Raw genomic sequence first — 23,071 nt, 5'->3', positions numbered from 1 at the left:
TGCTTGGGTGGTCTACATATATGTTTTCCAGATTTAGGGAAGAGAAAGTTTTGCAAGGACTGGTGGTTTAAGTTCAAATACAACACATCTCTAAAGACAGCAGTGCAACTTACATAAGTCACGTTAGTGCAGTGGATCCGTTTCTCGGGAGCAGCTCTACCAGTGCATCAACGATTCTATTCTCTACTGCAGTCTACAATTGTTACATCACAGCTTGATCACAGCTTGAGGACAAGCTGTTTTGAAAGGGGGGAGTATTGATAAGAGAGGCACATGTGAAGAGTAAAGAGAAGCATGTGTGAAGTTTAGAGTATAAATAAGAATAGTGTAGGATTGTGAAGAGGATCCTGCCTGATCAATTGTGTTGTTAGAGCTTATGTGCTCTGTTCTTAGGTGATGAGATTGGAGAACTGTAACTCCAAGCTTATCAATTAGGGTTTGAGATTGTATTGTGGATTTGAGAAGAGATAAGAGAGAAGAGTTCTTACCTTCAATCTTATCAGATACTATCTAATCCATGATTGCATTGATGTACAAGGAACATGAAACGTATGTGCCAGAATACTAGTATCCGTTTCATTATATTGATTATGATATTAAACACTTCAAATAAAACTGATCTGGTATGCCTATGGTTAACAAGAAACCTATTTCCAATAAAGCAGCTAACAGTTTGTGTAACAAACTTAGTCGCTTTGTATCACAACGAACTCCTATTGTTCCCAAACCAGAAAATGTGCAGACAAGTAGCACAAAGAGTAGTAGCTTACATTTTCTTTTCTCCAATAATGTAGAATGTGTCCCTCCGACCCAAAATTCAAAGTAGGCTTCAAATTCATTATTAAAGCAGGCGGCACTTTTCCCTATTTTCTCCACCACCTTGGTCTTGCCGGCTTATGTTTGCTCGCCAGAATCATATGTTTCGCTGACTTCAAATGCACACACCCAGAAGTCATGTTTTCTTTGAAAACCCTTGGGAACGTCGTTCTTATAAGCATATCTGTGCCCAACCATGTCATCCAGTCTGCTTCTACCAGCTTAGCTGCAAAGACAGGAAAAAAGAAAGTGAATGTCCGAATCCAAAAGAGAATGGATTCATAAACATTATCCGTGATACTTTTACCACAGGTTTTTATTTAGCTTCGTTAGAGATATCTCAAACTGTACATCACAAGCTACTATAATAAGGCTAACATATTAGAGATGAGCATGGAGACAATGATGAAAAGAGTATGCCACTCGATGCAAATTTGATTGCAAACTTACATACTACTGTCTAAAGAAGCAGAATGAAAGTTAATGCTGTAAGCCCATTCCTGATTATTAATTCAAAAGAGAAATATATTTGTCGTTGAAAATATTAGACGTCTCTACATCAGAAGGCTGTTACTAGGAGACCTGAACTTACAGCAATAGTTTTCTTTATTATTCCCTCGTCCTGTTTGTTGGTTTATTTCCAGTCCTAGTTTCATACCTTTACCTGTCATCCTTAATGAGCTGCACCTCAAAAACGTGCTTGACCGCCAGCTGAACTTTCCCATAAGAAAGAAAACAGAGTCATGCAATATCCTTTAACCATCATCCTCCCAGTAGTCTAGGTAGTCAACTCTCTGAGGCTGAAAGCTTGATATATCCCCTTGGCCCCAACCTTTTTTAACCCTTGACAGAGATTTTAGTGCAATGCCACTACCATCATCTCTGCAATATAGCAATTGATAGAGAACAAATTCATTAGGTTTCCGAAAAGACATTTGAAACGAGTCTCTGAATGTGAACTCACTGAAAACCAATGAGTCTACTGCCTAATAATATACACGAATGTTTTCTCCAAATCTAGGAAACTTTTTCTTCCTAAAAAGAACCAGAACTTCAAAGGAAAAAGCAAAAAACTATGAAAGTTCCAGTAAAAGTATCTCAGGATACCTAATGAAATGGCGCCTATAACAGGAGAAACAATAAAAGATGGCAAACCAGAGGGAGAAAGTGTCATCCATACCTGTGTAATATATTCTGCCAGTTGTTTCCACCATGCCTATTATGCTTTTTCTGGTGTAAATCCCATGCATTTGGATCGACTTTGTTTGCTACTTCACTAAATGAAGCCATTTCCATCATCTTCTCAGCAAAATTATCTGCTTCTTTTTTGTTTCCCATCTTACCTAACCCATCTATCACAGGCATCAATGCTGCAGGGTCAAACCCATATCCTTTGTCTATCATCCTATGCAAAATTCCACTAGCTACTTCTAGTTCATCCTTCTTACATAAGCTCTCAATAAGATATTTGTAAAGAAAAGTCCCCAACTCAAAACCTCTATCTAAAACAGTTTCAAGCAATTCTGTAGCCTTTAAGAGTTGCCCTGCAGCTAGCAACTCATTAAAAATCAAACTGTAAAGGGCTTCCTTTTGTCCACAGATGCTTACAGCAGTCTCAAAGACTTCGTGGGCCATGTCAAAATCAGGGACCTTACAGAACGCTTCAATTAAATATTTGAAGGAAAATACATTTGGGGCTACGTTCTTTTGCATCATTTCATCTAAAAGGTTAGTTGCATCTTCAACTTTTCCTCCCTCACAGAGATACTTGATTGCAGTATTGTAGGTGCAGATATTAGGTGAAATGCCCTTTTCTTTCATCTCATCCATCAGTCCATGAATTTCAAATATCTGATTTTTTATGCCTAAGCCCAGGATCAGAGAGTTATAAGTCTCCAGGCTCTTATGACAACCTTTCTTCTCCATGTCTTTAAGAACGCGAAATGCAGATGATATTTTCCCCTGTTTGCAGAAATGATGGATGAAAATGTTGTATGCGACAGAGTCCGGTTGCAGTTTCTCTCCTATCATCTCAGCAAACAAGTTTTTTGCTTCACCGAACCTCCCTGCTTTGCACAAACCATTAAGTAAAGTTGAATACGTGATCAGGTCAGGCAAACAATTGTTCTCGATCAAGCTATCATCCACCAGTCCAATATATGAGTTGCCTAGGTTACCAAGAGCAGCACTTCCATGCACCCGCAATCCCTTAACTATCTCAACAGCTTTATCTAATTCCCCGCTGTCACAGAGTCCATCAATGATAATGTTGCAGGTGACAGTATCTAGTCCATAACCTTTTTCATTCATCTTTCGCAGCAACTCTTCTGCTTCAGATATTCTCCCCATCTTCCAAAGTTTATGGAGCAAAATATTGCAAGTGTAAGCATTTGGTAGGCAATTATTCCTCATCATCTCCTGCAACAAGCTTTTAGCTGCGTCGACTTTCCCAACACTGCAATAACCATGAAGAAGGCAGCCATATGTTACAGCATCTGGGGAAACACCATTTCTTTTCATCACACCAACTACAGTTTTTGCATCGGATAGCATGCCCAATTTGCACAATCCATCTATCAAGATATTGTAAGAGAAAATACTTGGCCCTATTCCCTTATCAACCATTTGCTTTAGGACAGTTTCAGCCTCTATAAACTTCCCATGCCTGACCAAACCCTGCAGCCAAATATTGTAACTCTGCAAACTAGTGAGATCATCATTCTCTCTAATCGACTCAAAGAGGGTCTTGGCATCCTCCAGCAACCCTACCTTACAAAATCCTTTCAGCATCAAGTTATATGTTATACTATTGGGACGAGGAAGACCAAGATACTCATCTAGCTCCATATCACTGAAAATTCTAGACGCATCCAAAACCTTTCCTTCTTTACACAGCGCTGATATCCTAGAGTTGAAAGTCACAATATCAGGAACCAAACCTTCCTCTCGCATCTTCTCCACCAGCTTCTCGGAATCATCGTTCCTACCTTCCCTACAGAAGCTCGAAACGATGGTATTATACACAACTTTATTAGGCAAAACCCCAAAACTCCCCATCGAATTCAACAACTCTAGTCCTTTATCAGGCAAACCAGCTTTACAATACCCACGAACCAAAATCCCAAAAGTAAACTCATTTGGTTTACAACCTTTCTCAGGCATTTCGTCGAACAACTCCCGAGCAGCATCCACACAACTTGAATCACACAAAGCACGGATCAACAGATTAAACGTATAAGTCTGTGGAGCAACCCCACACAAAACCATATCTTTATACAACCACGAAACGAACTCCACACGTCTTTCCTTTATACAACTTTCAAACAACACATTATACAAATAAATCCCAGGTTTGTTCTCAGGAAACCGCGACCGTATTAATTGAAACTGCGGAAACGCCTTATCAATGTAACTCGATTTCGCGAAGATCGAGACAACGGAGAGAAGAGATGAAGAAAGCTTCGTATTTTGGACTGACGACGAAGAGAGTATAATAAGATTGTGAAGGTCTTCGATTTCGTCGTGCATTTGAGCTCGAACGAGGATACGAGCGATCGTAGGAGCCGCTGATAAAGAGATCACATGGCTATCGTCTGAAGGAGAAGAGAACACTCTCTTGAAGATACTCCATGCCAATCTCGGATTGTTCGTGTTCTTCAACAAAGCTTTCACAAGTGTAGCTGACTGTTCCATGGAACTACAGAACTGAAAAAAAATTCAATTTTTCCAAATTGGTCTTATAAGCAAGTATTAAATTAAATACAGACCAAAACGTGTAAGATTAATAATTCGAGGGCTATTTTGTAAATAATACAAACATAATCTTCAAAATTGATTTTATATCGTCCAAAATGTAATAATGGGTAAAATATTAGGGCTATTATGTAAATTAAAGAAGTTATAGACAAAAAAAAAAGTAAACGCTTTTACTTCTTCTTCTTCTTCTTCTTCTTCGTTGTCTCTCGATCATCTTCAGAAGAATCTGTTTCCGATCAATATTTTTGCAGAAGAAGATGTCGCGTCAAACGTTTTCTCTACTGAAGAATCTTCGTAGCATCAGCACCGGTTCTAGAATTCAAACCCGATCCGTGACTTACATGCCCAGACCCGGCGACGGGAAACCAAGACCGGTGACTTTAATCCCCGGAGATGGAGTTGGTCCGTTGGTTACAAACGCGGTTGAACAAGTGATGGAAGCGATGCACGCTCCGGTTTACTTCGAACCGTTCGAAGTACACGGAGATATGAAGAGCTTACCTGAAGGATTACTTGATTCGATTAAGAAGAACAAAGTTTGTTTGAAAGGTGGGCTTAAGACTCCAACACCTGTAGGTGGTGGTGTGAGCTCTCTCAATGTTAGTTTGAGGAAGGAGCTTGATCTCTTCGCGTCTTTGGTCAACTGTTTCAATTTGCCTGGTTTAGCTTCTCGTCATGAGAACGTTGACATTGTTGTGATTAGAGAGAACACTGAAGGTGAATATGCAGGGCTTGAACATGAGGTCGTTCCTGGTGTTGTTGAGAGCCTTAAGGTTGACATTTTCTCACCTTTTTTGGTTACAATTGTGAATTTGATTTTAATCAATGTTTAGAATTGAGTTTAGATGCATAGAACCAGGTATTGAAGTTGTCTTTATTTAAAGATGTCTCTGATGCTGATGTTATGCTAGGTGATCACAAAGTTTTGTTCGGAGCGTATTGCAAAGTATGCGTTTGAGTATGCTTACTTGAACAATAGGAAGAAAGTTACGGCAGTGCACAAGGCCAACATCATGAAACTGGCTGATGGTTTGTTCTTGGAATCTTGTCAAGAGGTTGCTAAGAAGTATCCAAGTATAGCCTACAACGAAATCATTGTTGATAACTGTTGTATGCAACTTGTAGCAAGGCCAGAGCAATTCGACGTCATGGTAAGTGTTTCAGAATTTACGATTGTATCTGTTTCTCAAATCCTCTCTTATTTTACATGAATCTGCTTTGCAGGTAACGCCCAATCTTTATGGTAATCTAGTTGCAAACACTGCTGCTGGTATTGCTGGAGGCACTGGAGTCATGCCTGGAGGTAATAATAGTCTGCACTAAAATCACAATTGAGAAGTAGATTCTCTTACTTATGCTCTGAAGTGCTTCTATAGGAAATGTTGGGGCGGAGTATGCAGTCTTTGAGCAAGGTGCATCAGCAGGAAACGTAGGGAAGGACACAACGGAAGAGCAAAAGAATGCAAACCCTGTGGCTTTGCTACTCTCATCAGCCATGATGCTTAGACACCTTCAGTTCCCTTCTTTTGCTGACAGGCTTGAAACCGCTGTGAAGCGTGTTATCTCTGAAGGAAAATGCCGGACTGAAGATCTAGGCGGAAACAGTACTACCCAAGAGGTCGTTAACGCGGTTATTGCCAATTTGGATTGACTTGACAATTTTCAACTTTCCCCCCTAAGTAATCATCACACGTCGGTATGATTGACACTTACTGGAAAATACTTCTAGTGTTCCACATTCTTTCGAGATAAGTCGAATTGGGATTTCAAATTTCAAGAAAAAATAACATGGTTTTCGTTAAAAAGTTGCGTTTTTTTTTTCCTTTCTTTTTGTGTTCATGTAATATGCAAAGCGCAATGTGCAAACTGCCTCAGAGCAGTACTTTTTGAATAATGAAAAATTACGGTTAACTTCATATCAATGTTTTATTATTTTCTAGTTGGTATCCACACATGTGTCAAGAGCTGAAGTGTTTGCAACTTTATAATGGTACAAGGACGTGATGCTTCAAGTGAAACAATGTCTTTATTTCAATCCAAACTGTACTTAGATTCACACTCATAATTAATATAACAACAAAACATTACTAGAGAAGATAGAGACAAAGCAGCGCACACTGAATCAACACCATTACGAAATTGAACCTTGGGCTGAACGTTGACGCATAGTTACCACTACCAGGACTAGCAGAATCTGTTCATCAGCGAGTAAACATGTTATTAAGTCATTAATCGCCACTATGCAATAACCAAATCTGAAAGAAATTTTGGATCAAACAAACCTGGACAAGTTGGGGTAAGTACGGTGAAGATGGTCTGTTTGGAGTAACCAGCATAGGCGCAAGTACGAGGTCCGCAAGAGCTGCTAGTCGACGTAGTAGTCGTGTTGCCTAGAAACAAACCCTCAGCTCCTTCGCACCGTGAAGGCGGGCAAGTTGCCCATGTCGAATTCGAAGGCTTAACCTGAGATGATGGTTCACAGCTTAAACTGATAACAAAAGACAAAACCAAAACCATCAGAATCTAACACACAATTTTTTATCATATGGGACAAAGACAACTCCAAGATTATATCCATCACTTACGTCCAATTCTTTGAAGCATCACAGGAACACTTGATGCAAGTGTTTGCAGTGAAGGCGTATGAGTTGTTAGACAGAAGCAGAGGAGCATCTAACGAGTCGTTCCGCACAGAAGAGCTACAAGCTGCAAAATAAAGTACAAAGTTCATAACTTTCTTTCTCATCCAATCATCATCTGCTAAAGTCACAGACTTGTCACAAAAAAAAAAAATCGTTTCTTTCACCTAAACTATCACCAAATTCGAACCCATTAAGACATGATCAATAAAACTCCTAAAGTCACAAACTTTCAAATCCAAAAGATCTAAAAAATTTTAAACCTTTGAGAGGGACGTTCAGTGGATAGTTAGCAAGAAGCTGAGTGTTGCTGGAGATTCCATTGAGCTGAGCCAGCGTCGTGTTGTCCGTTCCAAACTGAGCAGCGATCTCACCGAGGGAGCTCCCTTCTTTGACCACATGTGCGTAGTGGACAACATCTTCATCTTTCAACTTATCGCAGCTACAGGGTAAAGGGATCCAAAACTTTTGACCAACATCAATTTTACTTGGGTCGGGGATTTTGTTCATATCAGCGATCTTCTGGTACGTAACCAGACCTCCGAACACCTCAGTTGCGACGAGGTAAAGCGTGTCGTCTTTCTTGATGGTGTATTCGATGTCTCTGTTCGATACACCTGTTCCGTTGGAGCAAGAGCAATGGATTGGGATACGCACGACTTGATTCGGGTTCACGCGCCGGTCAGGTGCGGTGTCGAGTGGGAGATTGTTAGCTCCGAGGATCGAACGGAGGTTCTTGACGGCGAAAAGGGTTTGAATATTGCGCAACGTTGTTGCGTTCTTGCTTGAGTAACCAACGAGAGACATACACGTGGAGGTTGAGCCGCTGCATTTAAAGTCTCCGGTCATTTGGGCAGAGAGAGAGAGGAAGAAGGAGAGGGAGACTAGGAGAAGAGGAAGGGTAAACCGGGAAGTTTCCATTTTTAGGTCGCCGGAGAGTTCTCTCAGGTAATCTCAGATGGGTTTTCGTTTTAAGGACAAAGAAGAGAGAGTTGACCGAGAGAAGACTTGACTATTCCACTTTGACTTTGTGAGACAATAAGTGAGAACACAACCAGAACAGTCTGTGGTGTCACATTAATGAAAGTGTCCGCATTTGCCACGCCTAACTTGTCGAGAAGAGAATTATAATATCATCATTTACTAAGTAATAGTGTAATACTAGTAATGATCATTAACACTTCAATTGAAGATTGGAAATAAAAGAGCACTAGCGCTAGATTCGTCGACAGTTCTTTTCAAACAATCCAACCCATCTTTTTTTTTCAACTAAACATTAAATTTTTCTCCAGGATTGATAGTCCAAACTGATGGGAAAATTTTTACAAAAGGAAAATCCAACCTATTTTTCTAAGAAAAAAATAATATAATTAAATATTTTATAATATTTAATTATAATAACATGCACAGTATAATACAAACTAAACCAACTACAATTTAATATAAATATTATATTAACTATAACCAATAAAAATCATCAACTTAATATATTTCTAAACCAGATTCCAACATAAATAACATAACCAATAATACAGAGACCCTAGATCATTATTCTTCTAATCGTTATGATTCCACGCTACACATTATCTTCACCACAAACACAATGAGATGTGTGACTATTAACAGAAATACCCAGTGAGAGGATCCTCCCATCTACGAGCTATACACACAAGCATATTGAGATAGCAAATCATATGAAAAACATAACCAAACTAACCAATAAAATCACATTCATCACACCTACACATAATCACAAAAACAAGTCACATAATCTCAATTGAAAAGATAAGCTCATGTGTTGGATAAGCTTAAGTTAGAAGTCATCCTATACCTAAACAAGTTGTGGTTTTGTCAAAAGAGATAAGAATCAAGCTTGTTTAGGAGTTATCTAAACAAAGGTTTTTCTAATAGGAATATGATTGGTGATTATATAAATAAGGTTTTCGCATAGCCGGCCTAAGACACAAGCTGATGTTTCATCAGCTTGTGGCCACAAATTATATAGGTCTATAATCGGCCCTATTTTGCAGAAAGTTCGTAGCCTAGTGGGATAAGCAGTAAAGGAGAGTCGAAGATGTCACAAGTTCAACCCCCAAAACTCATACTTAATTGTGATTTCATTGATTTTTTTTTAACTGGCCTAAAAATGTGACAAAACCTTAAGAGAGTTTTAAGACTGATTGCTTTAGTTTTTGAGTGATTTTCCTAAAGCTAATAAAAGAAGAGTTGTTCTTTTAGTTTTGATCTCAAAGCTAAGGTGACATGCTTGAATTCTAGATTATGGTCACACACTCACCTTAACAAAGTGATTTGATCAACAAATACAACCAGGAGATACTCTCCTTGCGTCTACAACAGCCCAGCAACACCCTACAACAAGTCATACAACCAAAACGACCTTGAAGCAAAACTGACAGAAATAACAGAAACTACACTCTCAAAGAAGAAACTCTAAACCAAAAACCAACCGTGAGTTATCAAATCCCTTTGGTGGAACGCTATTCCTAGACGTCACAAAACTTCCCAGAAAATCTCGTACGGATCAGGTAATATACGAGACAACGATTGCAGTTACAACACCTATTGGTCCCAACTAGAGTTTGAAGAAATGTGTCCCAAAAAACTGTGAATAACTCACGGAGTTTAAACGAAAATTCATTTATGTTAATAGGAGAATCTAGGATAACGGCTTAGGTACAAATCTAGCAAAAATCATTACTTTTGGATACCATTTTATATGTCGAATCCTTTTTCTCTCAAACCTTGATGATTTTGCTTCCTACTTAAATTTCCTTCACACCACACCAAGATTCTCTCATTCTCTCTCATTCTCTCTCTCTTTCTTTCTCTCAACCACATCAATGAATAACAGCCACGACCAAAGAGAGAAGAGGCGTCCCAAAACTGACCCTAAACCAGGTGAACTTAAACTAAACAGGTCAATTTCCTAATTTTACATATATTGATCGCTTCTTTCCATTTTATTCCTGGACACGCGCGTTACATTTTTATTGTACACTAGGTACATATCTCACGCTCAGTTTAAAATTAATATTGCAAATATGCAACAGTCTAGAACTAATTATATACTAAAAGATATGAATTGATTATATTATATTTCATATTACAAACATTTGTTGTTAAAAGTAGTTAGTTTATATATTATCTAAGATTAAACACTTGTAATTGCACAATTTTGCAGGCAATATAGAAGATAACTTTTTATTTCTAACCAAATATTTGTATATTGAGAATGCCTTGATAGTTGATAGTGTTAAAGGGAACACTTCTTTAAATAGAATTGTATATTTAGTGAATGAAAAGTAGTTATGTAAGTAATTTTACTTTACAGTATGAGTAGTTTAAAAAAAATAAATTTTGATACATTTTTAATAAATTTTTATGAATTTATAATTGTTAAATAAATGTTTTATTTTTACGTATTTTATTAATCCAATTAAACTAATATTTATTAAAATACTTAGAATTAAGTTATATATTTTATGAGTTCGTATGGAGCGAAGCACTTAAAAGTTATTATCCAGAGCCGGTTCAGTATATAATGGGTCCACATGCTACAAAAAATATTTTAGCCAATTAATAGTAAGATAAAAAGAGAGTAAAACGAAAAAGAAAATATTAGAATCTACCAACTCAATGTTACTCTCTTTGTTTCAATATAAGTGATGTTTTAGGAAAAAATTTGTTTCATAATAAGTGATGTTTTCAACTTTCTATGAACAAACTAAATGTCTTACATTTTGTTTAACCAATTATAATTTACATCATATTTTCTTATTGGTTGAATTCAGTTTAAGTAATGATATTTTGATATAAAAGAGATAAATTAAATGAATGTTTTGTGTTTTTTTAATTGGAGTTCCAAAACCTTAAATATCATGTAAAATGAAACAGATAGAGTATTATATAAGCTACTAAAATGGGTTTGGCTAGCTTGTACTCGTCGGGTCTGAAATTATGTTGTAATTGAAACATACGATAGTAACGATAGTTCTATATTGATATTAAAAAATAGCCTATTAATCCCAAGTTTGAAATTAAAAATATAAAAATGAACACAATTGAGATAGTGTATCATGTATTTATAACATGTAATTTTAACTATATTGTAGATTGAATCCTTAAGATAATTTAAAATCATGAGATATATATATATATATTTTTTTTTTTCAACCTAAAAATATTTAAAATAAAACTCCTAAGTTGGTTGCCCAAACCGGAGGAAAGTTGTTTACAAAAAATGGTGTCTGACAATAACTTTCTAGAGGAACGAGCTAAACAATCCGCATTCCCACTGGACTTCCGTGGGATCTTGGAAAGAGTAAAAGAAGGCAAGGAAGCGCAAAGGGCGTGGAACTCATCTAGGAGCATAGAGAAGGCCGACCACTCCTCCGGATTTTGCACCATTGCAACAAGCTCTGCAGAATCCGTTTTGAAGCTCTGATAATCAATATCTCTATTTTATTATATAAGATTTACTAATGCTAGATTTTTACAAGTTTTGAATCAATTCAATACTTAAGTTATAAAAATTTAAATTTGAAGTGTTTTAAAGAGTTAACCCGTTTCTGAAAAAAATGAAATAAATATTTTTATTTTTAATTAAATTTCAAATTTATAATTTTATTTCATTATATGGATAATAAAAAATAAATTGAATTGAGTATCATATTTTCATCTTAAAAATATTGCATTGTGCCAAAACCATTCTAAACTATGGCCTCTTCTCAAATATCTCCAAATCGTAAGTTCTAATTTACTAATCCACTTTTCAAAGTTTACACCAGCAACCAGAAGAATAATGATAATCAAAACAAATTAATAGTAAAAATGAAATTTACTATTCCCAAACCAGTTTGGCAAATTTTTTTTCTTCTCATGTTCAGTTGTTAAACACGTTGAATGATATTTAACCTTCTCACCAGAATACTCTCAAATAAATTAAAAGCTAACAATTAATGGTTCATTCAAATAAGCAAAAATGAAAACAGAAAATGATAAGAGTCACACATGAAGCATTCAAATCTCTTGCTCAAAGGAAAGCCAACTATCAGTACAAGTTTAGTGCCAACTATAAGAATCAGTTTTGGTGCCACCAAGATTACCTTTAGAGGTTCAAATGGGAATTGCTCAGTGAGAGCTTCAAGTTGGTTTGCACAGCTCTTGTTCACTTGGTTGAACATGTTGACGAATAGACCGTCTATCAAATCCATAATCTCGCACAAAACAAAAAACAAGGAATATTATCATCAACATAGGTAAAAGAGGAGGTGTGAAATAATGTTGTTATCACAACAACTCAAATCTTACCTCATTGTAGTGGTTTTTGAGCTCCATCTCAACATTAAGAGCCACAAACTCAGTGAGATGACAGTTTGTGAATGACCTTTCAGCTCGGAAATAGGTATCAATGTCGAATATTTTGGTGACATTTTGTTGTCACTCGAATTGCCATTTGCTTATGGAGCTGGGCAGATTAGGCTAAAGATGCTTCTATTTCGATGTAATCAAGGCAGAAAACTGAAGCTCCTCTGTTACTCTTTCCAACAAACAGCTTGAGTGTATGTATCGAATCAAAATCTCTTGACAGCAGGTATTTCTGGAAAAATTAATAAAGAAAGGAATACATGTTTAAATATATTATGCATTTTTGTTGAAGTTGAAATACATAATTTCCTCTATATTTATTATTTCTTTTAAACTCGGATCATATTTTTTTATAAGTACCTCTTTAATATATTATCTAGTAAAGAGCACAAAGTTTTTGTTGAAGTATAATAAACAGCATTTTGTTGAAGTCAAAATTCACCATTTTTGGCTATATATATATATATTATTTATTTCTGTAACTACCTCTTTACTATATTATATTCCTTCTGTTTCAGTTTAAATGATATTTAAAGACTTTACAGAAATTAAAATAATATATAATCTCATTTAATTTATCTCTTTTACATTAAAACACCATTAAATAAAATGCATTCAACGAATAAGAAAACATCAAGTAAAATATGATTGGTTAAAGAAAATTATACATATTTAATTTTTGCATAGAAAACTGAAAACATAACTTAAAACATTTTTTTTTGCTAAAACATCACTTAAATTAAAATGGAAGGAGTAGTAAAGAACATGATGTTTTTACAAAAGGATTATAGTTAAAATTGGTATTACCTTAAAACTTTGAATTAAAGCAATTTTTTCATGCTTATAAAATTAGGCATTTTAGATAAAGCTAATTGAAGAAACTAACCTGGTTAAAATGGTAATGATTTATGGGCTTGAATTTCTTGGACGCGTCGGAATATTGATTAGTATTTGGGGAGCTCTAGTTGAACTGATTTAATGTTTTCTGATTTTTTAACAGTATTTTACTTGTGCAGAGAAACTATTAATGGGGATGGTGCTTTGAGAAAGTTTTTGCCATAGATTATTCATATAATTGGGTATAATCTCTCTTACCACGTTCTCTATCAATCTTTTATATATAAGACTCGCGAACCAAAAAATTGGAATTTTGGTAGGTGTGTTGATCGACACATTTAGTGGTGTCAATCGACACAGAGTTTTGGTCAGGAGTTCGGTTCGATTTTAATTACTCTGGTTTGCGTGGCTGGTTTAGGAGAACCCTAGAATCGAGTATTAAAGGAAAACCTCGACTTTTTCCAATTCCTTTAGCCGTCACATTTTTAGAGAGAAAAGAAGAAAGTAGAGTTTTTCCAAAGAAGCGTTCTTGAGTTTTTGGAGATCCTTTGTCTTGTGAGTGAGTTTTCTTCCTAGGAACGTGGTGAGAAGGTTGTTGTGGTGCTAATTTCATCGTTTGGGGCTTAGATCTCGTTGTTTGGCTAAGATGAGTGCATGTTCATGGCTTATCTAAGCTAAGATCTCTGTTTTTGTGATGTTGTATGTGTTATGTGATTGTTTCCTTTGAGTTGTATGAATTTTTTGTGGCTCCTAAGGCTTGGATTCGTTCCAAGGATCGTGTAGGACGAATAGGAGAAGTTTAGTGGCGAGATTCAGAGTTTTTGATCGTAAAGAGGCGATGCTCGACATAAGTGTCGATCGACGCAAGGCTTGTATCAGTCGACACTAATGCGAGGATGGCGCAATTGACCTACGAGCATCGATCGATGCCATGTGAAGGTGTCGATCGATGCAATTAGGGATTTTGTGAAATGTCGAGCATGCATCGATCGACACAAGGCTTGTGTTAGTTGCAAGGTGATCGGTGACGATCGACACATGTCGTGTGTCAATCGACACGACTTTGTCCAGGTGGCAGTGTCGATCGACACCGAGTGGCTCTCGGTCGACACCAACCTTCAGCAGCTGATTATGTCTTGTTTATTGCCTGGTTTGTTTTAATTGTTTGTTAATTGTGGCATAAGAGATCTTATTGCTTGTGTGTATAGCCCAATAGATGGAAGAATTGTCTCACTAAGTATTTCTGGTAATAATTACGCCTTTCTTTATGTTGTGGCGCAGATAAAGGCAAAGTGTGATCGTGGAATCAAGGTTATGAAGAGAAAGATGTTCTAAAACCAAATTAAAATTTGATATTTGGATTTAACACCTTTAAGCATACCACTATTGCTTAAAAACTACAAAACGGTCATTGTATATTTGTTAATTAACGATGTCTAAACAACGTACTAATCTAAATATATTTTAATATTACCATGTAAGTAAATCAAATATACTATTCAACACTATTTAAAATTTTGAAATTATAAAAAACACATAAAACTAAAACATTTTATGCATTCGAAATATACATAAATTAATTACAACATGTGTTATTTTGTACTGTTGCAGGAGATATTACCTAGTTATAAATTAATTTGACTTTACACACAATCAATGTTGTGTGACATAACTCCTTATAAAACTCATACATGTTTACGTTACAACTTCATATTCATAACTGATACTGTATATATATATATTTTTAATTGTCCAACGACCAAATCAAATTAGGAATCAACTTCAAGTCTTCAATGAATTGGTCTAAAACGGCGTTACACAGTAATCAAAAGACTAAAATTCGATAATTGTATTTGCCGCATAAAATTCAAAGGTTTCATTATTTTTTCCTGCATGAATCACCTAATTTATAAGTCCCCTCCTTAATCCAAATTATTAAAATTAATCCCCTTCTGAAACGGAAAAAAAATTAGTAATTTAATTACACAGTACGATTGAAACTTAAAAAATTTCATCATTGTTGTTGCTGGCCAAGATTCCTCTTTTCTCTTTGTCATCCTCCTCCGAATCACTTTATAAAGTTTCAAAATTTTCTCGAGAAAAAAAAAATATCAACTTTACCCAAAATAAGCAAGCTTTTACTTTTCTAATTCCACTCACCAAACTTCCAAAGTCTCAACCTTTTCCACTTAAAAACCTTAACTTTAAAATAATCTCTGTACGAAAACAAAATCATTTTTGATTCTTTCGAATCTCAAAGGAATCGGATTTTTTCAAATGGGTTGTACAACTTCAAAGCTCGACGATCTCCCAGCAGTTGCGCTTTGTCGTGACCGTTGTGGTTTCTTAGAAGCAGCGATTCATCAACGTTACGCTTTAGCTGAAGCTCACGTCCACACAATCCCTTATAGGAATCTCTCACTCTCTTCACCAATTCATCAATCACCACCACCGTGAACTTGACGACAACGATCCGGATTCACCCAAGAAAGCTAAACCCGGGTCGGGTCATCTCGAATTCGATTCGGATTCTGACGATGACGATACTGATTCGTTGCATTCGTCTCCTCTGCATCATCATCTAGACGACGAGGAGGACCCGAATCCGAAGACGTATTTGCGTATGAACTATATGAAGAACAGTTCGATGGCTCCTTCTGTGGTTTATGAGCAGAGACCTGCGAGTCCTCAGAGAGTTTATTTCGGCGAATCATCAACCTCTAACTATAATCCATATCTGAACTACGGACCTGAGTCTTTATCGAAGTTGCCTCCGCCGCCACCGTCGCCGCCGAGGGAAAAGGTTTGGGATTTCTTAAACCCTTTTGATAGTTATTACACTCCGTACAGTCCTAGTCGTGATTCGAGAGAGGTTAGAGAGGAATTGGATATTCCGGATTTGGAGGAAGACGATGAGGTCGTGAAGGAAGTACATGGGATACAGAAACTTGTGGCTGCGGCTTCTGTGGAAGAGCCGTTACGTGATTCTGGTGGTGCCAGCACTAGCGGAGGAGGTCAGGCTTCTTTGTATCAGACTAGGCCAAGTGTGTCAGTTGAGAAAGAACAAATGGAGCATGAGGTTCATGATGTCGTGGAGAAGAAAGTTGTTGAGGATGGTGGTGGTGGTAAGGACGTGGCGCGGAAGAGTAACGCTGCGGCTGTTGCACGTGGCAGTAGGGTCCGGCGTGGGGTGCCTGAGGTTGCTAAAGAGATAGAAGCTCAGTTTTTGAGAGCTGCAGAGTCAGGAAGTGAGATTGCAGTGATGCTTGAAGTGGGTAAGCATCCTTATGGTCGCAAACATGGTAAATTACATCATCATTTGCTACATCTCTTACATCATGTTGTGTCTGTTTTCAATGATTCTGTTGTGCAAAGTTTGCTTATTTGTAGAGATCAAGCGAATATTTATGGTGAAAAAAAAGTTACATTTGCAGCTTTCTTGTGTTTGAACCATTCTTTGCTTCCTGAAAAATGGACTTTGTGCCTGTATTGGAGCAGTTTCCTCGAAGAAGCTGCACGAGGCTACCCCTTCACCGTCTATGGCTTCGCCAGCTCAATCATCAACCTCCAAGAAAACTAAAGCTGAAGCCTTTTCTTCAGTGGCTGCTCCCACTTACGCAGACATTGAGGCAGAGCTTGCTTTAAGATCTCGGAAACTTTCTTCGACGTTGCACAAGCTCCATCTCTGGGAGAAGAAGCTTTATGAGGAAGTCAAGGTATGTTCAAACAGAAATTGTCTCTCTTAGGATAGTCAGATGTGATCTCTTTGGTTAGCTCTCTCTAGTCAAGGTTTGAACTAAATATTTGTGCATGTAGGCCGAGGAAAAACTGCGTGTAACCCATGAGAAAAAGTTGAGGAAGCTGAAGCGTTTGGATGAAAGAGGTGCTGAAGATCTAAAAGTAGATTCAACACGAAAATTAGTGAGAAGTTTGTCATCAAAGATAAGGATTGCGATTCAAGTTGTTGATAAAATCTCTGTGACAATTAACAAGATAAGAGACGAAGAGCTATGGCTTCAACTGAATGAATTGATACAAGGGTACGCTGGATGAAGTTTAAATGCAATCATATTTTACTATGATCTTTTTTTTTTATATACTGGTTTCTCATTAGATGTCAACTCCTTCTTTCAGGCTTAGTAGAATGTGGAAATCCATGCTTGAGTGCCATAGAAGTCAGTGTGAGGCTATTAAGGAAGCCAGAGGTTTAGGCCCCAATAGAGTGAGCAAAAAACTCGGTGATGATCATCTTGAAGCTACAAGGATGCTTGGGCATGAACTTATAAATTGGATTGTTGGATTCTCGAGCTGGGTTAGTGCGCAAAAGGGTTTTGTAAGAGAGCTAAATAGTTGGCTTATGAAGTGTCTTTTCTATGAACCTGAGGAAACTTCTGATGGGTTCGTTCCATTTTCTCCTGGTCGTATTGGGGCTCCAATGATTTTCGTGATCTGTAACCAGTGGGAACAAGCTCTAGATAGAATATCAGAGAAGGAAGTTATCGAGGCCATACGCCGTTTCACAACGAGTGTGCTTCATCTTTGGGAAAAAGATAGGTCAGAAACCCGGGAGAGGATGACAGGGCCGGGTGATCCAAGGAATATGGACCGAGAGGAACAGAGAATACAGAGAGAGATTCAAGAACTGGAAAGGAAAATGGTTCTGGTTGGTCAGGGCGAGGATAACATTGTCTATCAAAGCGACACTAGTAACGAGAGTTTACAGGGTAGTCTTCAACGTATATTTGAAGCTATGGAGAGATTTACAGAGGAATCTGTGAAAGCTTATGAGGATCTCTTGCATCGTGCTGAAGAAGAATGCGGCTCTCGGGAAACAGATGAAGACTAATGGAAAACCATGGAGGAAATATATCGCATGACCAAAAGATGATCATAGACTTGGGAGTTGATTCACGTTCTATAGACAGCCATGATGCATGATCTGCCATGACTCAGCTCTGCAGTCAATAGTCTAGAGCACCAGACCCAAATTGGGTCACCCTATTGATATATGGCTGCTGTCTAAGGCACTGGGAAGTTAATGCATCATCTTCCTCAGAAATGGCCAAGAACTGCTCTGCGGTAGACATGGGATAGAGAGATGGGACAGTGCTCGGGTAGCGTATGTGGGTGGGTGCGTGCCGTGACCTATCTAGGAAGGGGATGGTTGGTTGATTGATTCCATGGTTCAGAAAAAATGTTAGATACTTTGGCACAAGTGATGATGTGAAGTACCCAATTTTGTATAGCTTTATTATGTTCCACAACATTTATTTACTCTATGAACAAAAAACTTAAAACGGATTTATTTATGTTTGGTTTTATTAATTTGGGAACTGTGATTAAACTAGTTTGCGATTATCATATATACCACAAAGAGGCAGTACATTAGTAGGCATGAAAGGTTCAAGAATTGAAAGCTCCAAGCCTTTAACTATAATATGCCCATTCCATGGGTTGATACGTTTGCTACGATCACACCTTGAATGAGAGCTGCGAGACCTATTGTTGAGTGAAAAAATTTAAAACATTTGTGATTATAACAGATGCAAAACAAAGATGTATTGACTACTATACAAATTACAAATGCAAAACATATTTATTTTATTTGACCCCATTACATATTACAAAAACCAGGGCTTCAGCTATACAATATGGGGATGGGCAATGCAGTTGCGAGTAGCATATTCATATTGTGTAGCTGAAGCAATGGACCATTGTAATTTGTAATACTGTTGTAGCCTTGTAGGTTGAAAAAGTATAATGTGAGAAAGTATGATTCAAAGGAAAAAAATATGATTCGACTGAAAAATCACAAGAACTTTTTAAGTAGATACATGTAGAGAGAATAGTGTTTATGCCAGCAAAATATTTGGTTATATATATACAAAAAAAAGTATTGCAAGGGGATGTTGAATCATTAAAATCTAGGAAACATATTAATTAGTTTGACTCCCTCATTTTCTTATTCTTCTTAGTAATTTAGGAAAACTTAAAAATACTAAGAAAATTAATAAATTTTGGAAATATATTAGCACTTTTGAGATAATCAAACATTGACTACACGAATTAGGAAATATTGTAATTAGTTTTTCGTGTTATTTTTCCTATTGGTAACCGTTATTAATTAGTTTTTGACTCTTTTTTTTTTCCTTGACAAGTCAATGTTTTTGTCAAATACTAGATGTGGGAAAGTTTTTCAACCTACAAGACTACAACAGTATTTTAAACTGGATACTAAAGAGACTAGTCAAGGTGTAATCCTCTTCTTCAACTAGCCATGTAGACAAACTTCATTGAATTAAAAATGTGTACACGATAAAGCTTAAATACAAGTTTCTCAACCAACATAATTAATAACCGAATGGTACAATAGAATTTACTGAAACTAAACCAGACTAATAAACTCCAATAGGCTTGTAACTTTTACTTGATAGCCTAACACAAAACTACTTGCATGGTCTTTGTTTATAAAGGGCTTTCAACTAAAATACAGAATGACGATTACAAGCTATGACACTGAGTCATACAGGTTTTAAAGATAGTAAAGCGAAATTAAAGAACCATTTTTTTTTGTATAGAACACTTAGTGTATAGTACAAGATGAAAGAGGAGAAAGCATTAACTTAATGAGGGTAGAGATGGCAGAGTCGATGAGAAAGATCACTAAACACCACTAATTTGGGCTTCGATCGGGCATGACGACTGTGAAAGTTGACATCGAAACAATTAAGGTTAAACTACAAGTGACATAATAGCGAAACACCATTTGGTCAAAATGCAGAAAAAGTTATCTGAGTAAATAAAACATATAACTATTTCACCATTTATTTGGAGGAAATTTATATTTCTAAAATTTACCCTCTGTCATGCAAGAAAATGCGTGTCCTCTTTAATATTCGATCACTTCATTTATTGAGTTATTTCATAATCATTCTAAAAACCCTAGATTTTTTTTTCCTGTGGTTAAATTTTTTAAAACGACGATAATATGATTCTTAATTATTTATAGAAATATTATATAGGTATATAAAATATAATTTCAAAGATATGGAATCCTAAACTCTAAAACGAAATACTGAACATGAAAACGGAAATGGATAAGCGGAAGCAAAACGTTTCGGAAACAAAAAAACGACTTTTTCTAAAATTAAGAATGGAAACGTTTTGGAAACGTATGTATTATATATCTTTATATATATGTATCTACATAATAAAATGCCAAACATAAAAATTATATCATAAGGAATATTTAAAACAATACAAATTCAAAACATAAATATTATATGTTGGACTAAAACACTAATAATATTAGATATATATATGTATCATGCATGAATATATATTTTCAAATTATTTATTTATTAAGTTTCTAAGCTAAAAAAATTTATGTTTTGTTTTCAAAACGAAAACGGAGTTTCCAAACAGAAATTTTTACGAATCGTGTTTCTATGGCTTGTCTCCATGTTTTCATGAGTTTCGGTTTCTGAAACGTTTCGGAAACGGGAAACGAACCGTAAAAAGAGTTTCATGCAACATAGCCCTGAACTACAAAATTAGACCCTGACCCTAAAAGTTCAATATTTTTTTTGCATTAGTAATTTTACCTTATAATATTTTTAAGGAAAAACAAAAATAATTTTTTTTTTCATTCTTTACACTTATAATGTTAGCTTATTTGTTAAATTTTCTAATAGCCACAACATTGATTCATATTGACTACACTTTGAAAAGACTTGTAAATATGTTGCCTTTTTGAGATATATCTAAATGTGTAAAATTGAAATTAAAAGTTTGCAAGACTTTTAAAATGTAGTCAATATGAATCAATGTCCTTTTTGAGATATATCTAAATGTCCTTGTAAATATGTTGCATTTTTGATATATATCTAAATGTGTAGAATTGAAATTAAAAGTTTGCAAGGACATCTCCAAGTCATTGCAAATAAAAAACTTATAATCAAAATATATTCAAAGTATTAAAAATATAAATACTTATCAAAATTTAATTTAAAAGTTTTGAAATAAAAACTTTAGAATAAAAAATTAACGAACGTATATATTTTTGAAACTAATATATACGTTCTTTGGCGCGTATAGCACGAATATTCATCTAGTAAAAAACGAATTTAAAGAATAATTAAAAAAACCCTTGAGTGACAAAAAAGAAAGAAGGTCTCTTCTATTTTTGGCACGAGAATAATGGTCATAATGCTACAAAATCAGACTCTTTGTCTTTGGCAACAAAGAGACACTTAAGCTTCATTAGTCAAAGGACTCCAAAGACCAAACAAGGAATCAGATAAAACTTTAAGGAATAGTTGTGAATCTCTCCCCTTGTCCGCTGAAGAATCATGGGTTGTTGTTACTCATTGCCTTCAACTGTAGATCCTATTCAAGACGAGACGACCGATGCATCTTCCGAACCCAGAAACGGCAGAAGAGAAGATCCACCATTAACGAAATTCTCTTTCTACGATCTCAAGATGGCCACCAGATATTTTAGTCCTGAGAACATTGTTACGGAGCATGGCTTCGATATCGTCTTCAAGGGGCGTTTGCAAAATGGTAGCGTCATCGCTGTCAAGGTATTTAATAGCACGGTTTGGCCTGACCTTAACCTATTTGTGGTACGTACCCTTTCTTTGTCTGAAAATGTTTTTAAGTGACGGTTATTGTTCTCTTTTAATTTTGATGGGTTTGGTTATACTGTTTCTCGAAACGTTGTCAGGAAGAGGCACAAAGAGTTGGGAGGTTAAGACATAAGAGAATCGTCAATTTGATTGGATATTGTTGTGATGGAGATAAAAGGCTTCTTGTCGCAGATTTCATGCCAAATGATACTCTTGCTAAGCGTTTATTTCAGCGTATGATTCATTCTCTTCATATCTTATTCAATTTATTTCATATTTTAGGTTTTGTGTATCTGGGGATATAAAGTGAGGTTACAATGTTGGTCTATACGACATGCTGTGATGGTATATATCAATGTACATTGCTTATAGGAACCGATTGAACCAGATTGAACTTGCTAGCATTTTTTGTTGTTGTTGTTTTGGTTCATAGGGAAGCATCAAACCATGGATTGGCCTACGAGGTTGAGAGTAGCCTATGGTGTAGCTGAGGCATTGTGTTATTGCAATACGGCAGGCTTTGCTTCGTACAATAATCTAAGTGCTTACAAGGTTCTATTTGATGAGGTATACATAAGACAAACATTCTCATCTATATGCCTTCTCGTGTAGTTTAAGGATGCTAAAATGTTTTTTTTTTTTAATTGTTTAATGGTGTAATCGAAGGATGGTAATGCATGTCTTTCTTGTTTCGGCTTGGTGAAGGAGATCAATGATGATCAAAGAACAACAACAGGTAATAATAAATACGCATTTCTCTCTTTATATTTTTTATATATTATTATTATTATTAAAATGTGATGTTATATTCTCATTTCAGGAAGTGTGAACCCTCATAATATGACATACAGATTTGGTACTATCCTTGTAAATCTGATAAGTGGAAAGCAAATTCCTCCAAGCCATGTAAGTAATCTTTTGCTTTCTTAGTTGTGTGAATCAACCATTCATCTTGACTTTGTGACTGTACTCATAAAGTTATCTACCATTGTCCATTTCTTGCAA

The 23,071-nt window shown here is 36.1% G+C and overlaps 4 protein-coding genes and 1 pseudogene across 7 annotated transcripts in view; 3 read left to right on the top strand and 2 right to left on the bottom strand.

Moving 5' to 3' along the window:
- LOC104767017 (pentatricopeptide repeat-containing protein At2g17140) lies at window positions 508-4,547 on the bottom strand. 3 transcript variants are annotated; one of them, XM_010491029.2, is made up of 3 exons: window positions 1,997-4,547; window positions 1,409-1,698; window positions 508-1,042 (listed from the first exon to the last, which is right to left on the bottom strand). In XM_010491029.2, exons 1-2 carry the CDS (start codon window positions 4,507-4,509, stop codon window positions 1,572-1,574), a joined length of 2,640 nt encoding a protein of 879 aa, XP_010489331.1. In that variant the 5' UTR covers window positions 4,510-4,547; the 3' UTR covers window positions 508-1,042; window positions 1,409-1,571. The 3 variants fall into 3 exon arrangements, with proteins under 3 accessions (XP_010489331.1, XP_010489330.1, XP_010489332.1); XM_010491028.2 differs by having other exon boundaries at window positions 1,475-1,698; XM_010491030.2 differs by having other exon boundaries at window positions 1,481-1,698.
- On the top strand, window positions 4,756-6,488 carry LOC104767016 (isocitrate dehydrogenase [NAD] regulatory subunit 2, mitochondrial). Of its 2 annotated transcripts, none has more exons than XM_010491027.2 (4): window positions 4,756-5,345; window positions 5,496-5,723; window positions 5,797-5,875; window positions 5,949-6,488. In XM_010491027.2, the coding sequence occupies exons 1-4, from the start codon at window positions 4,830-4,832 to the stop codon at window positions 6,221-6,223; spliced, it is 1,098 nt and encodes a 365-aa protein (XP_010489329.1). In that variant the 5' UTR covers window positions 4,756-4,829; the 3' UTR covers window positions 6,224-6,488. The 2 variants fall into 2 exon arrangements, with proteins under 2 accessions (XP_010489329.1, XP_010489328.1); XM_010491026.2 differs by having other exon boundaries at window positions 4,758-5,345; window positions 5,484-5,723.
- On the bottom strand, window positions 6,527-8,312 carry LOC104767015 (lysM domain-containing GPI-anchored protein 2). Its single transcript, XM_010491025.2, has 4 exons — window positions 7,475-8,312; window positions 7,158-7,278; window positions 6,855-7,060; window positions 6,527-6,766 (listed from the first exon to the last, which is right to left on the bottom strand). Exons 1-4 carry the CDS (start codon window positions 8,130-8,132, stop codon window positions 6,660-6,662), a joined length of 1,092 nt encoding a protein of 363 aa, XP_010489327.1. The 5' UTR covers window positions 8,133-8,312; the 3' UTR covers window positions 6,527-6,659.
- On the top strand, window positions 15,532-18,737 carry LOC104767014 (annotated as a pseudogene).
- The window catches only part of LOC104768132 (probable inactive receptor-like kinase SSP), a 2,689-nt gene continuing 1,405 nt past the window's right edge, over window positions 21,788-23,071 (top strand). The window contains exons 1-5 of the mRNA XM_010492063.1: window positions 21,788-22,063; window positions 22,165-22,300; window positions 22,500-22,633; window positions 22,733-22,802; window positions 22,887-22,972. Coding sequence (XP_010490365.1) covers window positions 21,788-22,063; window positions 22,165-22,300; window positions 22,500-22,633; window positions 22,733-22,802; window positions 22,887-22,972 — 702 coding nt within the window. The remainder of the gene's footprint in view (window positions 22,064-22,164; window positions 22,301-22,499; window positions 22,634-22,732; window positions 22,803-22,886; window positions 22,973-23,071) is intronic.

Source organism: Camelina sativa, chromosome 19 (assembly GCF_000633955.1).
Source record: "Camelina sativa cultivar DH55 chromosome 19, Cs, whole genome shotgun sequence".
Taxonomy (NCBI): domain Eukaryota; kingdom Viridiplantae; phylum Streptophyta; class Magnoliopsida; order Brassicales; family Brassicaceae; genus Camelina; species Camelina sativa.
Note: the sequence above shows the minus strand (reverse complement) of the source record. Positions and strands in the feature narration are given on the sequence as shown.